The 14,684-nt window shown below is 40.0% G+C and overlaps 1 protein-coding gene across 11 annotated transcripts in view; it reads left to right on the forward strand.

Moving 5' to 3' along the window:
* The window catches only part of DMD (dystrophin), a 2,097,152-nt gene that overhangs the window by 1,860,341 nt on the left and 222,127 nt on the right, over positions 1 to 14,684 (forward strand). For all 11 annotated transcript variants that reach the window (XM_087859359.1, XM_087859361.1, XM_087859356.1 and 8 more), the window contains one exon: positions 7,828 to 7,906. In XM_087859359.1, the coding sequence (XP_087715485.1) occupies positions 7,828 to 7,906 (79 nt within the window). The remainder of the gene's footprint in view (positions 1 to 7,827; positions 7,907 to 14,684) is intronic.

Consider the following 14,684-nt stretch of genomic DNA (forward strand, 5'->3'; position numbering starts at 1 on the left):
AGTCCATCAGAAAGAGAGGACTCATGTTCCTGGAGAAGCCATGGGCTGTGTGGGGGAGGAAATTAAATTTTTCCTCTATCCTTCTAGGTTCTTAGCAGAGACCTCCTGTAATAAAAGACAGATGAGCAGGAGAAAAGGAAACAGAAGTTAAATAACATGTATACAAGGGAGAGACCCAGGAAAACTGAGTAACTCTCTGAAATGGTTCAAGCCACCACCTCTAATACCACTTGTAGCTAAAGACAAAAGAAACATGTTGGAGGCTGGGGGCGAGCAGATGCAGTTAGGGGACGTGGCCAGGAAAACCACAATAAACAAGGGTAAGGCTCTTATGCAGATTTCAATTTTGCTTTTTCCATTGATAAGGGTTTCTAGAGATTTAGTCATTCTCTTCTTTCTGGGGATGGAGACATCCTTAAGATGCAGATTTCCCTTATAAATGTAAATTTCTTTTACACAACGTAACTTCTGCAGGTTTCAGGGCTTCTCCAGTGTCTGCTGTTTCTTAAAAACTAACAAACTTAAATAATTCTTATGCTATAGGGTCATATTTGGGGATGGCAAGTTCTGCTGCCCTTCAGCTGGCTCTAGGCTAGGCTCCCACTGACATCACGCCTCTCCTGTCTGGCAGAGGCACACAGCCCTTTCATTTTAGGCTCTGATTGCTGCGGAGTCTGTGCGCTCTTCTGGTATGTTGTACAGAACGCAGCTGGGGAGGGCTGTTGGGAGGTGGAGAGGTGAATGGAGGAGAAAAGCAAGGGAAAACAGAATAAAAAAAGGAATCAGAGATTAAGAAGGAAGGGAATCAACACAGAACTATGAAAGAGAAGGGGGGAAAAGCTCTGAGAGAGGAACATAAAGAGAAGTGGATGAATGATGGTCTCAGATGGCACCCGTTAGCATCCAAGCTATAAATCACCCCAAATCAACTAATAATTATGCTCCTACTCAGAGTGAGCACTGTGTTAGCACTGGTTGCTTCCCCATGATCTATTCTGAAGTCAATCGCAAGAAACTCTTTTTAACTCAAAGGTGTCTCAATGTCAAGAAAACACATAAATAAATTGAAGGAAAAGAGAACTCAGCTGATTTTTGCATTCAACAAGCCTGGATGGTTTTGCCACTGCGCTGTACCTATCACAAGCTCTCATTCCAAACCTTGTCTCAGACCATTTTTTTTCAGTCACAACTCAAATCAGAGTTAGAACAATGGATTTTAACTGAAAAGGATTATAATCAGTTAAAAGGATTTTAACTGAAACTGTAATAAATCTCAAGAGAGTTTCCAGGATAATGATTGGGCATTTATTTATGAGTTTTACAAGTAGGGATGTGGAAGTGAGAATGAATTATGAAGACCTCCCCAATACAGACACATGAATACAGAAAACTGTACAAACTGAAAAATTTTAGGAAAAAACTCATGAATAGACCATAGAGAGTCATTTGTGTATGTGTGCGTGGTTCATTCGCTATCATCACAGCACAAAGAGAGGGTTTTTGTTTTGGGGGTTCTTTTACGGGCTCATTAGTGTAGGTGTGCAGTCTGGTTCTTGCATGTTCATGGACGTTTAGCAAAGGTCTAGACAAACTGAAAGCCAGAAAATGGAAATGTACATGCCCAGGTACATCTTTTCCCAAGACTGGGGTAAACACGATCGCAGCATGAACTGCCAGTTAGAACGCTTGGACGCTAGGTAGAAATCACGCTGTCGAGTCGTGTCTTCCCACATCAGGACGGACCCCTTGGCTCTCCTTAAACCTCCAGCAAAGATGAAAACATAAAAGTGATTAACAAGTCAAAAGAAAAAGTGGAAGGCCTTGAGAATTGAAAATAAAGTTAAGTAACATTTGCATTTAGATAAACTTACTCGAAATCATTTCTTGGAGCCATAATGTTGTGATCTCTCCTTTTTCTTCTCTTTATGACTTAAAGCAATTTGGGGGGAAAAAATGAAATAAGGACATCCTTCAAAACACACAGAGGAATGGACTGAGCTTTGGGAAATAGTCAAAGCTGGGAATAGAATATGTTATCATAATTTAGTTGAATGACTTGGTGTTCATTCCTTATCCCCACAATTTTGCTCTCTGGTCTACCATAATCATACTGAGTACAGCGCCTAACAGATAACAGGAACTCAAAAAGTCTTTTCATTCATCACATTTATCAAATATTTATTGACCATCTCCTAGGAATTAGGCACTGTGCTAAACTATGAATAAGATAATCAAGGTCTGTGTCTTCATGGGCAAGTAGCTTGCATTCTAGTAAGTATCTTTTGAATGAATGAAGAAACATTTCTTAAAGGCATGAAAGAAGGGAGGTCTGTGCAAGCAGTACACTGCCTACAGAACTCATCTGAAATGAGAAAGCAAAGGAGAATTATATATAGTCCTCAAAGCTCTCGAATATGATTGTTTAAAAATTAGAACAAAACAAACAGGAAGGAGATTTGGGCCCTTGATTTGCCTTGCACATTATTACTTTCAAATTTTTTGAGTCCAGTATTGTAGGCCCAATAAATCTAAATGATTTTCTTTTTTGAACTTTGATCACCAAAAAGGAAGGAAAGAAAGGGGGGAGGGCGGTAGGGGAGGTCTTTCCAAAAATTGTGCCGGGAATCACACAATAGGGAATTTTTCATGCAAAATGCAGTTGTTAGGGTAACACTTCTTGAGTAAACCGTACATTAATTCTTTCAACTAATAATTAGAGTATCTGCTATATGCCAGGTACTGTGCTAGTCAGTGGGGATATAGTAGGGAAAGAAAGATATGTCCCTGTCTTCATGGAGCATATATAAATATATATATTTATTTTTAAAAATATATATTTTAAATATATTCTTTATATATTTTATATAATTTTGTATATTTTATAATTTATAAAATTTATAATATATATTTTTATATATTTTATATATATCTATATATATTTTTTAAATATCTATATTTTTTATTTTCTCTGACATGACTTTACTGACGAAAACTGCAAACTAGATTATGAGTACTCAAGGAGCAGATGGCAGTTTTTTGCCCATCTGGGATAGCTCTAAAGAATAGACCCTTGTGTATCAATAGACAAGGATTCTTCCAGTTTTAAGCTTTCGTGATCTATGATCTAATAGTAGAAACAGGATGTATGCTTCCCAAAAGTTGTTATATTTCCTTTTATAAAAGGAAACAGAGATCGGGGTGCCTGGGGGGCTCAGTCGGTAAAGCTGCCAACTCTTGATTTCAGCTCAGGTCTGATCTCAGGGTCATGGGATCCAGCCCCATGTCAGGCTCCACGCTCAGTGGGGAGTCTGACGATTCTCCCTCTCCCTTTCCCTCTGCCCCTCCCCCCCCTAAAATAAATAAATCATTAAAAAAAAAAGGAAAGAGAGGTATTGCCTGTTCAGAAGAAATTGGGTTCTTCCTATCTCTTTGAAGAAGTCTAGTTATACTCCTTTGGCTCTTCCTACCCTGCTGACCTTCTAATGCTCAATCCCCTACCCCTTTTATTCTCACTGCCTTTCCTTCCTTTAATGACTGAGACAAATTGCTCATCTCCAACTGGCTCTACTCAACACCTCCAGTTAAAATCTCACTGTTAAGTCAAATGCATCACATCCCATATGAATTCATCCAGCCATATGCCATCCCCCCCTTTGGAATTTCCATATTTCCATCAGCAATATCCTTATCCTCCCAGTCTTCCCCACTGCAAACACACGAGTTCTGTTTGCTTCTTCCAAAATGAAGCTCCAACACCAAAATTAATCCATTCTTCCTTCTTTGAGAATACCTCCTCATCTGCACCTTCTCTCCCACTCCAGGCCACACAGTCTTAATTGAACTCATGTCACCCCACACCTAGGTGAGAGCAACAGCCTCCCCCTGGTCTCAGCCTCCAGGTCCCTCTTGATTCAGTTTCAGGCCTCACTGACAGACTCAACTGCCTAAACCTGAGCTGCTTTCTCAAATCATTAGTCCCTGCCCAGAAGTCTTCCCCGGTGTCCTTGGCCTTGCCAGGGAGATGCTGAGCCTCAGAGTCTGGAATGCCTTGCTTTGGATCTCTGCTTCTGAGACACCTAGCTCACGGGACCTCACCATCCTCTACAACAGCCGAGTTCTGCCCCAGGCCTTTCCTCAGCCTGTCCCTCCTCCTCACCTCCAAACCTTTATTGTCCAAATACCAGAGACTCTAGCATCTGTTCCTTGCGTGTCTCAGGTTTAACAAATACTTGTCAAATGAACAGAGAATTAACCAAGTAAAGAAGGAATAGTGCCAGCGTGCAAGGTGGTAGTGTATCACGTGTGGCTTTTGCTCCCTCGTCTGTATATAGTACTTGATATTAGTTCAAAACACAGCTAGTTGGAAAGGTCCGATGCATGGAGCTTACTGTTGCAAAAGTTTATCAAATTTCATTTCCTTGCCTAATTGCTTACAGAATAAAGTGCCTTTGTCCTTCGGTAGCTACGCTGTGCCTTCAAAGTTTTTCTCTTTCTGAATATGATGTCTTTGTTTATTCACTTATGCATTCAATCCATGTAATACCTTTCTCTGAAGATAATCTGCGAAAAGAAATATTTTATGCTTAATTCTTTCATTATTTTAAGACCGTTTCCTCAATTTTTCATTTTGTGACACATTTTTAATTTCAGTCTCTCTCATGCATTTTCCTAGCTTTGAGTTAGAGGGATGGGAATTCACTCCTGTCTCCTTTTCATTTCCTGACAATATTGGGTCTACACTGGAAACTCCCTCTGGAGGTCTCCTTATATAAGAAGAAAGCACCCTTCAGAGATGAGTGGTCTCTGACGGACTCAGATGCTGCCTCCGCCTGGTGGCTCTTAATCTCCCAACATCACTGCCAGGGGACAGGGCCCGTGACACAGTTACACTCCTTGATCACATGTTTCCCTTGGGATTTTTTTTCTCAGGACATGAAAAGATCTCTGATTACTGTCCACTCCCCAGTGGCCTGCTCATCCCATCTTCCCCACCCCCAAACATCCACAATCATCTCTTGATGAATTTGTTCATGAAATGACCCATTCTGTATTTAGAAACAATTATGTATTCCAAACATTCATTTGCATGTGTTCTCTATAATCTTATGGCATCACCTTCTTTATGACTAGGAACTGACCTTGCAGTAGGTCATAAAATATGCCAATGACTAAACGTTCACAGATACGGACACCAGATTTTTTTCTGTGTTCAGTAAATGGAAAGGCCAGCTGCAGATGAAATATGGACAAAATACTTGCCTTTCAACTTTAATCCGTAAATAGCAGTTAAGAGCAAGAGCCAGGGGTGCCTGGGTGGCACAGCGGTTAAGCATCTGCCTTTGGCTCAGGGCGTGATCCCAGCGTTCTGGGATCGAGCCCCACATCAGGCTCTTCCGCTATGAGCCTGCTTCTTCCTCTCTCACTCCCCCTGCTTGTGTTCCCTCTCTCGCTGGCTGTCTCTATCTCTGTTGAATAAATAAATAAAATCTTTAAAAAAAAAAAAAGCAAGAGCCAGAATGAATTTGAATCCTGGCTCTGCCGATTTACTATTTAAAGTTAGTCAAATTTTGTCATTGTTGTTTTTTAACCTCTCATGCTTCAGTTCCTGTATCAGTGAAATGGGCAGATACTATGACTTTTTACCACCAAGTTACTGTGAAACTTAAATAAGTTAATTCATATTGCCACGAACAGAGTACTTAATAAATATTAACCATTTTGGGGGGTGCCTGGTGGCACAGTCAGTTGAGCATCTGACTCCTGGTTTTGGTTCAGGTCATGATCCCAGATCAAGCCCTGCATCAGGCTCCACACTCAGCAGGGAGTCTGCTTGAGATTCTGTCTCTCCCTCTCTCTCTGCCCCTCACCCCACTCACACACCCTCTCTCTCAAATAAATAAATCTTAAAAAAATATATATATATATTAGCCATTTTTTGTGTCGCATGTATTGCCTTGCCCATGATAACCTATTCCTCTCCATATGTTAATCATAAAGCAACAAAACAGTAGTTGCTAACATTCATTGAGTAATCACCATGTGAAAGAAAGCAGGACAAACACTTGACATGTCTTAGCTATGTCCCACAAAAATTCTGTGAGGTACGTCACATCGTTGTCCCATTTTACAGATAAAGGAAGTTAACGTTAGAACAACATACCCAGGGGCAAGCAGCGTGCAGTCAGTGTCAGTACACATTCTGGTTTATTCTCCCACATCGGTCTGTCTATGTCTGTCAATCACACATACGCAGTGGTTTGCTCAACTAGTCATTAAACCTTTGTTACTGCTTACTGTGTTCAAGATTAACGGCATCCCGCCAGGGGTTGCATAGGGGAAGAGAGGTAAGCAAGGAATGGTCCCGGCTGTCAAGGAGCCCACAGTGCATCGCAGGAGATACTCATGTCCATGCAACTAAAACAGATGGTGTGATAGAAGTGCCCCGAGTAGAAACTGTGCTGTGAGGAGCTGAGGAAGCAGTCACTTCTAACCCTGGGGGACTGGAGAGGGGGCATATAAAAATAGAAAAGACTTGAGCTGCAAGAGAAGGGGGCGAAGCGCACTCTAGAGGGGAGGAGCAGCAGGAACAAGTCAGACAGGTTTACACTGGATGGAATACGGTGGGCCGGACAGATTGAGTTTGGCCGGTAGTGTAGGGTCATATGGCTGGGGACAGAGGCTTGAAGTGTTCTTCATGCTTTTGTGTGCATAACAGTGAAGCAAATCCTGCACTTTTTGGAACTCCACATGCTTTGCCAAATATTTGGCCCTAGCAAAGATGGGCAAGGCTAGGAGAAGGTGAAAAAAGAAGATTGTTCTGGATCTATGTCAGGCCCTTGACTAATGTTGCAAGGTCAGAGCGTGCTTTAGACGGATTACCTGAGCCAGATTTCTGATCAGTTTAACACCCATTTTATCTCTTGAGAATTATCTAGACCATAGGAGCAAACCCACTCGAGTTCTGCTGGCTCTGGGCAGGAGCTGACCAACCCCTTGTTTAGCGTGGGCTGTTCAGAACCAAATTAAGATCCAGATTTATGGAGCCTACAGGCCTGGGGCCACCACTAACATCCAGTTGGCAGAATGCCAGATGGCAAAGTATACCATTTCACTCATAAAATTCTTCCTTTTTCCCCACCCGGAGTGGAATTCACTAAGCTATCAGGACGCTGTCAATGTATTACAGAAAAACCTACTAGGAAAAAAAGAGTGGTGATTTTTATTTCATGCCACCTAAAGATACACTTCCCTGTAATTTTCAAGTCTACTAAACACTGAAATCATCTCCGCTGTAGTTACCCTATATTTAAGCCTTGCCTCTACTTCTTTGATACTTAAGTATTAATCAACTATTGGCTATTTGTTAATTATCAGTGATCCATCAGTCATCAATAGGATTCCAAAAAACATGAGCCAAAGACAACAGACTAAGACAAAACACATGCCCTTTCTGAGCTCCTTTGGCCATTGCGTGTACCAGGGAATGACAAGCTCCCTAACCTTTGCGTGGAGGATTTAGAGTTTGCATTTTTGATGGTACTCATTGGAGCAGTAGTTCATTTGTGCCTGCCAATGAGTAGAGTGTGAAAAAAAAATCTCATTTTAACATTATCAAGAAAGCAAATCTTTTTTGTTTGGCCTCGGTTTGATAAAAATGGGACTCGGAGGCCGTCTCTGGTAAGCGGATATTAAACCCGGGGTTATAAATTGTTGCTTTAGTGTTCCAGCTTTTGAGGCCTGAAAGATCTTACCAAAAAGGGTACATTGTTTTAATTGCTCTTCATTATGTGTGATGAGAGAACATCACTTCTCTCCTCTTCCTCCCAGGTGGCCGTTGAGGACCGCATCAGGCAGCTGCACGAAGCCCACAGGGACTTTGGGCCGGCATCCCAGCACTTTCTTTCCAGTAAGTTGCTGCCACCTTTCATTGCTTAATGTGTTCATTGCGTCTTGGTAGCGAAGAATTAAGAGTTGAATTGTGATCATCTCTGCCAAGTGCACTGGAGGCATAAATCATCCCGAAATACAACTTGGGGGGAGAATCTAGAGGGTTGGGAGAGGAGGTCCGATTAGATCATTTTGTCCAGTCTTCAGCTAACGCATAATTGTTTCCTGCAATGTATTCTCAGGTGCTAACTTTGGTAATATTTTTGAGTCTTTAGTTCTGCTTAGAGCAGTTCACTTCATAAGCTGATAATTATGGTACCATGTAATTATGATGGGATCATTCAATATGTGTCACTGGGAATCTATAATTCTTTATCCCTTCATAATTCATTAAATACTTCCTGCCTCCAAGTTGGAAGCTCAGCGTGTTGGGTTTCCTCTCCCTAACTATTCTTACCGCTCTTTTATCCTTGACCACTCTTCATTCTTTTAACTTTAGCTTTACTCTTTTATTAATTATATTTGTGTCATTAATTATATTATTGATATATATTGATAAATATTACATATTTTATAATGAAATACTAAGAGGAACAGGCTTAGTTAACAGAGGGTTTACTATTGGAACATCCTATTAATATACAAATACATAGTAAATTGTCAAGCACCTGTTGTCCTCTGATTGATGTTATTAATTTCTACCACTTTGATTACAAAAGTGTGGAAGTTGAGGGTTTATTCTATTTAAAAAGCCATATTTCCACCACATGGAGTTAACATCTGCTAGCATTCTGGCATGTTTCTTGTCATACGTGAGTATGTATGAGGGCCTAACCATCATTTTTGAGGCAATTACTTTGTGCCTGTCAGTGTTACAAATATGAACTAATTTAATCCTCATAGCACCCTATGAGGTAGATACCATTATTTTACCCATTTTAAAGATGGGGAAATTGAGGCACACAGTCACACAGAGATCGACTGACAGCCAGGATTCAAACCAAGTTGGTTCCAGAGTCTGTTCTATAGCCACTACACTGGACTGTCATTTACTTAATTTATGTATTTCATACACAGGAAGTAATTTTGTATGATTTCCTTGCATTCTCCTGCCACCTTCTTTTATTGTCATTTTCTCATCCTTTCCTTTGTTTTCCATTTCCCGTAGGTTAGGAAAAAGATCTTTGCTCACTTTTTTTTTAAGATTTATTTATTTGAGAGAGAGAGTGAGAGTGCACGTGCAAAGTGGAAGGGACAGAGGGAGAGGGAGAGAGAATCTCAAGCCGACTCCGCTGAGCATGGAGCCCAACTCGGGGCTCAATCCCGTGACCGAGATCATGACTTGAGCCAAAACCAAGAGTCAGACACTCAACTGACTGTGCCACCCAGGCGCCCCTTTGCTCACATTTTAAAGTATTTGACTAGATGCTTTCGTGTGTCTCCAGTTGGCTCTTGTCTTTTAGAACACAAATTCCTAGAAGGCAGTGGTCCTTCCGTTCTTGACTGGGTCTTACTATCTCAATGCAGTTGTTATTTGGACAGTATTGCACATGCTTAGGATGGGCCAAAAGAAGGGGGCAGGTGAAAGCAGTGTACACAATCAAGTGGAATTGTGGCTTTAGGAGTGCGTTTAGGATAATGACGAGGCGTGAGGATTATGTCTTCTGTATTTTTCCAAATCTCTGGTCTGCTTGAATTGCCTCGGTGACTGCCACTCTGTTCGACTTCATTGAAGTTAAATGCGATAACATATTTGTAAGTGACTTATAAGCCATAAACAAAAATATCACTCGTATGAATATTAATTACTCCTCAGATGCCAGGTGTATTCATTCATCCTTTATTCTCTCTGCCTTCCCCACCCAAATTCCCATGTCTTCCCCATTAAAACTTCTTTTCAGAAAATGATATGTTATTTAACCCAGGTGACAGGTAAAGTTTAATGTGTACTTCTCCTGGGTTATTTGCATTTTAATAGGGTGAAAAGCCATAAGTCTGAAGAATAACTCTCTGTTGGTAGAACGTCAGCCATAATCTCTGAGTTGTGAGGGAAGAACTTTGAAGGGCCAGGTGGAGCATCTTTACACCTTTTAAACAATATCACACCAGCGCCCACTTCCAGAAAGGTCAGGTTAGTAGACACAGACGCTCATAAAGACCATCATTTACCTGCTTAAATGGAGCCAGCCCTAGGAGTCGCCAATTTCTTACTCATGTGGAATATCGATATTTGCTTAGAAGCTTTGCTTGTGATTATCAACAAATACCAATTTGGTGTAAGGAATATTAGAAGTAGGACACTAAGACTAAAGACTGAATGAAGACCATTTCTTTGTGATGTCCTTTTTTTTAATTACAGAGGTAATATATGCCCCTCAAGGAAATTTTGGAAAGCAGAGAGTACAAACAGAGAAAAAAAATTACCCATAATCCCACCACTCAGAGATAACCACTGTAAAAAATGTGCTTCATAATACTTTCTGTCTTTCTCTCAGGGTGTGTGTGTATGTGTCTGAATTCACATTCCCTTCTTTTAAACCAAACAGGAATAAAAACACATTCCTGTTTTATGACCTTCTTTTTTCCCTTAGAATTGTAATAAAAATATTTTTGCGTGTTTAAATATTCCTCTACAGAGTAATTGTTTAAATGGCTGGGTAGTATTCTCTGCTGCACCAGATTTACCAAGACGATTCTGAATTACTCAATATTAACGTCATTTCAAATCTTTTACTATTATATCCAACTTTGGGACTAACATCCTTTGTACGCCTTTATAAACATCTCCTATTCTTTCTACAAGATAAATGCCTAAATGCAGAACTGCTCTGTTAAAGGATGTTCACATTGTATGGCTTTTGATATGTACTGCCACATGGAAATCTGCTCCAGAAGTTGGGTACCCCATCAAAACCACATTTGAGGCAAGGCATCTCTGAAGTCACTTACTTGCTGTTAAATTGTGTTTTGTGAAAGCAAAACAGTTTTTCCCCTAAAACAAATAACAATATGTTAGAAAAAAACACCACTGAGGTCATATTAAATTATTTTGAATTGATAGATGTCTAGTCATTTACTTCCAGGTTACTAAGAATAATAATAGGATGATTTCTGAGGCTTAGAAATTACGGAGAGAAGTAAAGATGAGCCACTAACTGCCCCCCCAAACATGCTCACTGTCTCTGTCTCTCCTCTTTCCATCTCTCTCTCTGTCTCTCTCTCTCTCTCTCTCTCTCTCTCTCTCTCTCTCACACACACACACACACACACCTTTGAAAATTACATTACCAGCTGTCTTTGTTTTTTTTATCAGTAGAGAGAGGCAGCCTTTTACTAAAAGTATTCTCTGTTTCTTCTTGGTGGCCCAATCTCTACTTGTTAAAGAAGTTGTTCCTTTTATCTTAGATCTGAGAGAAATGAGAAGAGAAAAACATTGTAAAATATGACCCTTATCCATTGCTAGACACTAGCTTGCCTTTCATTCTAGCTTTAATATTCTACCACTTTTTTAAGATTTTATTTTTAAGTAACCTCTACACCCAGTGTGGGGCTTGAACTCATGACCCTGAGGTCAAAAGTCACACACTCCATAGACTAGGCTAGCCAGACACCCCAATATTCTACCATTTCTTTTTTTAAGATTTTATATATTTATTTGAGAGAGAGAGAGCATGCGGGGGGTGGGAGGGAGGAGGAGAAGGGAAGGGAGAGGAAGAGGGAAAGAATCCCAAGCAGATTCAGGGCTGAGCACAGAGCCCAAAGCTGGGCTTGTAGCAGGGCTCTATCCCATGTCCCTGAGATCATGGCCTGAGCCAAAATCAAAACTCAGACACTCAACTGCCTGAGCCACCCAGGCACCCCTCTACCACTTCTAATTGACTTTAGTAACTTAAACCAAGAAAAGGGAGAAATTGGTAATAGTGTGATTTTTAAAAATTATATAAATTTATATATAATGTATTATATTTATACACAACTTTGAACCACACCGTTAGCATTTATACATGTATTAGAATATATAGTAGGAAGGTACAGTGTCCATGTCTTCACATGTCAATGATCAAGAAAGTACTATAGTATTTATTGGCGTAGTAGACTGAAAATTGTCCATTTAAAATTATCTTCAAGAATTTATCTTCAAGAATTTAAAACCTTTTTTAAAAAAAGAGCAGAGCCTGAGATCTTTTTTGTGTCAATTTTCTCAGTTCTCTGAGCTTCTAGTTTAAATTTTACTTCACGAAGGGCAACTATATATTTGAATAAAGGTAGAAATCCTTCTGTAGGAGTGAGAAGAATTAAGGTTGTCTTAATGTGTTACCAATTCTACAAAATCTTACCATTTGCAACCACATGGATGGAGCTAGAAAGTGTTATGCTAAGTGAAATAAGTCAGTCAGAGAAAGACAAATACCATACCATTTAAGAAACAGAACAGATGAGCAAAGGCAAAAAAAAGAGAGAGAATCAACCAAGAAACAGACTGTTAACTCTAGAGAACACACTAATTGTTGTCAGAGGGGAGGTGGGTGGGGGGATGGGTGAAATAGGTGATGGGGATGAAGGAGGGCGCTTGTGATGAGCACTGGGTGATGGATGGAGGTGCTGGACCAGTATATTGTACACCTGAAACTAATGTAACACTGTGTGTTAACTAACTGGAACTTAAATAAAAACTTAAAATATTTTACCAGTTCTAGAATTCCCCAGAGTAGCATTTTCCAAGCCGTATTCCTCAGTATATTAATGTTCTGTATGATGTTAATAACTTCCTTGAAAAAATAGTTTTGGGGTCAATAAGATTGGAAAAACAGTAGCTTATAAAGGTAAGAAAATTTTTTGTTGGAATTGTTGCAGCCTTTACTATACATGGAAACACTAAGAAGAGGATAGTCAGTAGCTCTTCTCTGTACTTATGTGACTAGAGAAGTCTTTTTCAGGCATACCAATTAATTTCTCACTAAACGTGCCATGGAACGTAGTACAGGGATCTTTGCCCTAAAGTGGTATTTGCCAAATGGTTTAATGATGAGAACTTTCTGCTGAAGGTGGTAAGAACACGATCCAATTAAGAAGAAAATGAGTTATTTATAAGGCAAAAGGGTCAACTTTCTCTTTCCTGAGGTTTCTGGTTCCCACCCCCACCCCAGGAGTCCCCTATGCTGTGGAATTTCCTAACTGGAGAGAGGCTAAGGGAGTATCTATAGGAGTTGTTTTCAAAGTACTCATTAGTGAATACTGAAATCAGTTTAATGACTTGCAACCAACAGTTTTTTAATGGGATGGAAGAGATGAGAAAATATCAGAGTACATTGCACAAGAAGGTTAAGTATTGTTTTGGCACTTTGGTTTCAGCTGGGGTGGGGGGATGTGCACACACACACATGCATATGGGTATGCTACAACAGAAAGTAAAATACTTTCCTTCTGTGGATTGCAGTCCAAAAAAGTTTGAAAGACACTGAATTACGCCACCCCAACTCTTATTTTTACAGAAGACAGAACATGTGCAGAAAAATAAAATGACATCACCAAGGTCACACACGTGGTTATAATAGATGCGGGTCTGGAACCTAGTTCCTGAACTCGCAAGCCACATGTCACGCTGCCTTACCCACTGACAACAAACATTGAAGCCGGCAATTGTCTAGTTCATCTGATATTGCCACAGATTTCTCTCTTCTGTATTTCCTGGTCTGGGCCATACTAAGTTGATTTACAGAGCCTGAATTTTTCTCTGGATGCTTCTGGGCCAAGTGTTATCTCACTTGGAATATTGGTTAAGACTATAGCTTTGGTACTAGGCTGATAGGGTTCAAGTACTGGTCAGATACTCCATCTCTTTTATCCTCATCTATAAAATGGGGATAATAGTAATATTTCATCAAATGTAAGACATATTCCCTCACTGCAATTATGAAAGCCCTGAAATCAGAATGTACCTAATGTCCAGTGGAATTTTTAATTCAATGAAATATGGTAATATTACCTCACAGGGTTATCATGAAGATCAAATAGTTACTGGATAGGTAGGTAGGTAGGTAGATAGAGATATATACACACTGTGTGTATATTTTATGTAAAATATATAGAACAGGGGCACTTGGGTGGCTCAGTTGGTTAATCTTGATCTCAGCTCGGGCCTTGATCTGAGGGTCTTGAGTTCCAGCCCCACGCTGAGCTCCATGCTGGGTATTGAAGCCTACTTAAAATAAATAAAATATATGGAATGGGACCTGGCACATAGTAATAGATAAGTGATTGCTATTCGCATTAGTGTCGTTACCATTATCAACCTGACAGTGTAAGTTCATATCTGCTTATTGGAGTCAAACTGGACGTGAAAGTATCATTCGTTCTTTTGTCTTTAATTGTATGTAACTAGTTCCTCTCCTTCCCAAAGTTGTTTTTCATGGATTTAATCATCTGCAAGGGCAGTGTTTTTCATATTATATGAGCTCAATTGTTATTTGTGCAACAAATGAATGGATGAATAACCAATGAGTAGACCCTAATCTCCGCAAGGACGGGATGGCTTTATATTCTCTAGCACCTAACATGGTATCTGTACCGGGTAGATGTTCAATAAAATCATTTACAGAGTGAATCATGTTTTATGTCCCAAAGAAGAAGAAGTAAATTTCCTCCTGACGTTGCTAGCACACAGTGGCATGAGTTTTAGCATAGCGACTATCACATAGTAGACGCTCAATAAATAATGTGACCTTTCGTGTTGCCTCTGAGCAAGGACTAATAGCATTCAAAACTTGACATGGTCCTTTTCATAACTGTCTCCTGTG

Source organism: Ursus americanus, chromosome X (genome assembly GCF_024610735.1).
Source record: "Ursus americanus isolate L20-20 chromosome X, mUrsAme1.1.p, whole genome shotgun sequence".
NCBI lineage: Eukaryota > Metazoa > Chordata > Mammalia > Carnivora > Ursidae > Ursus > Ursus americanus.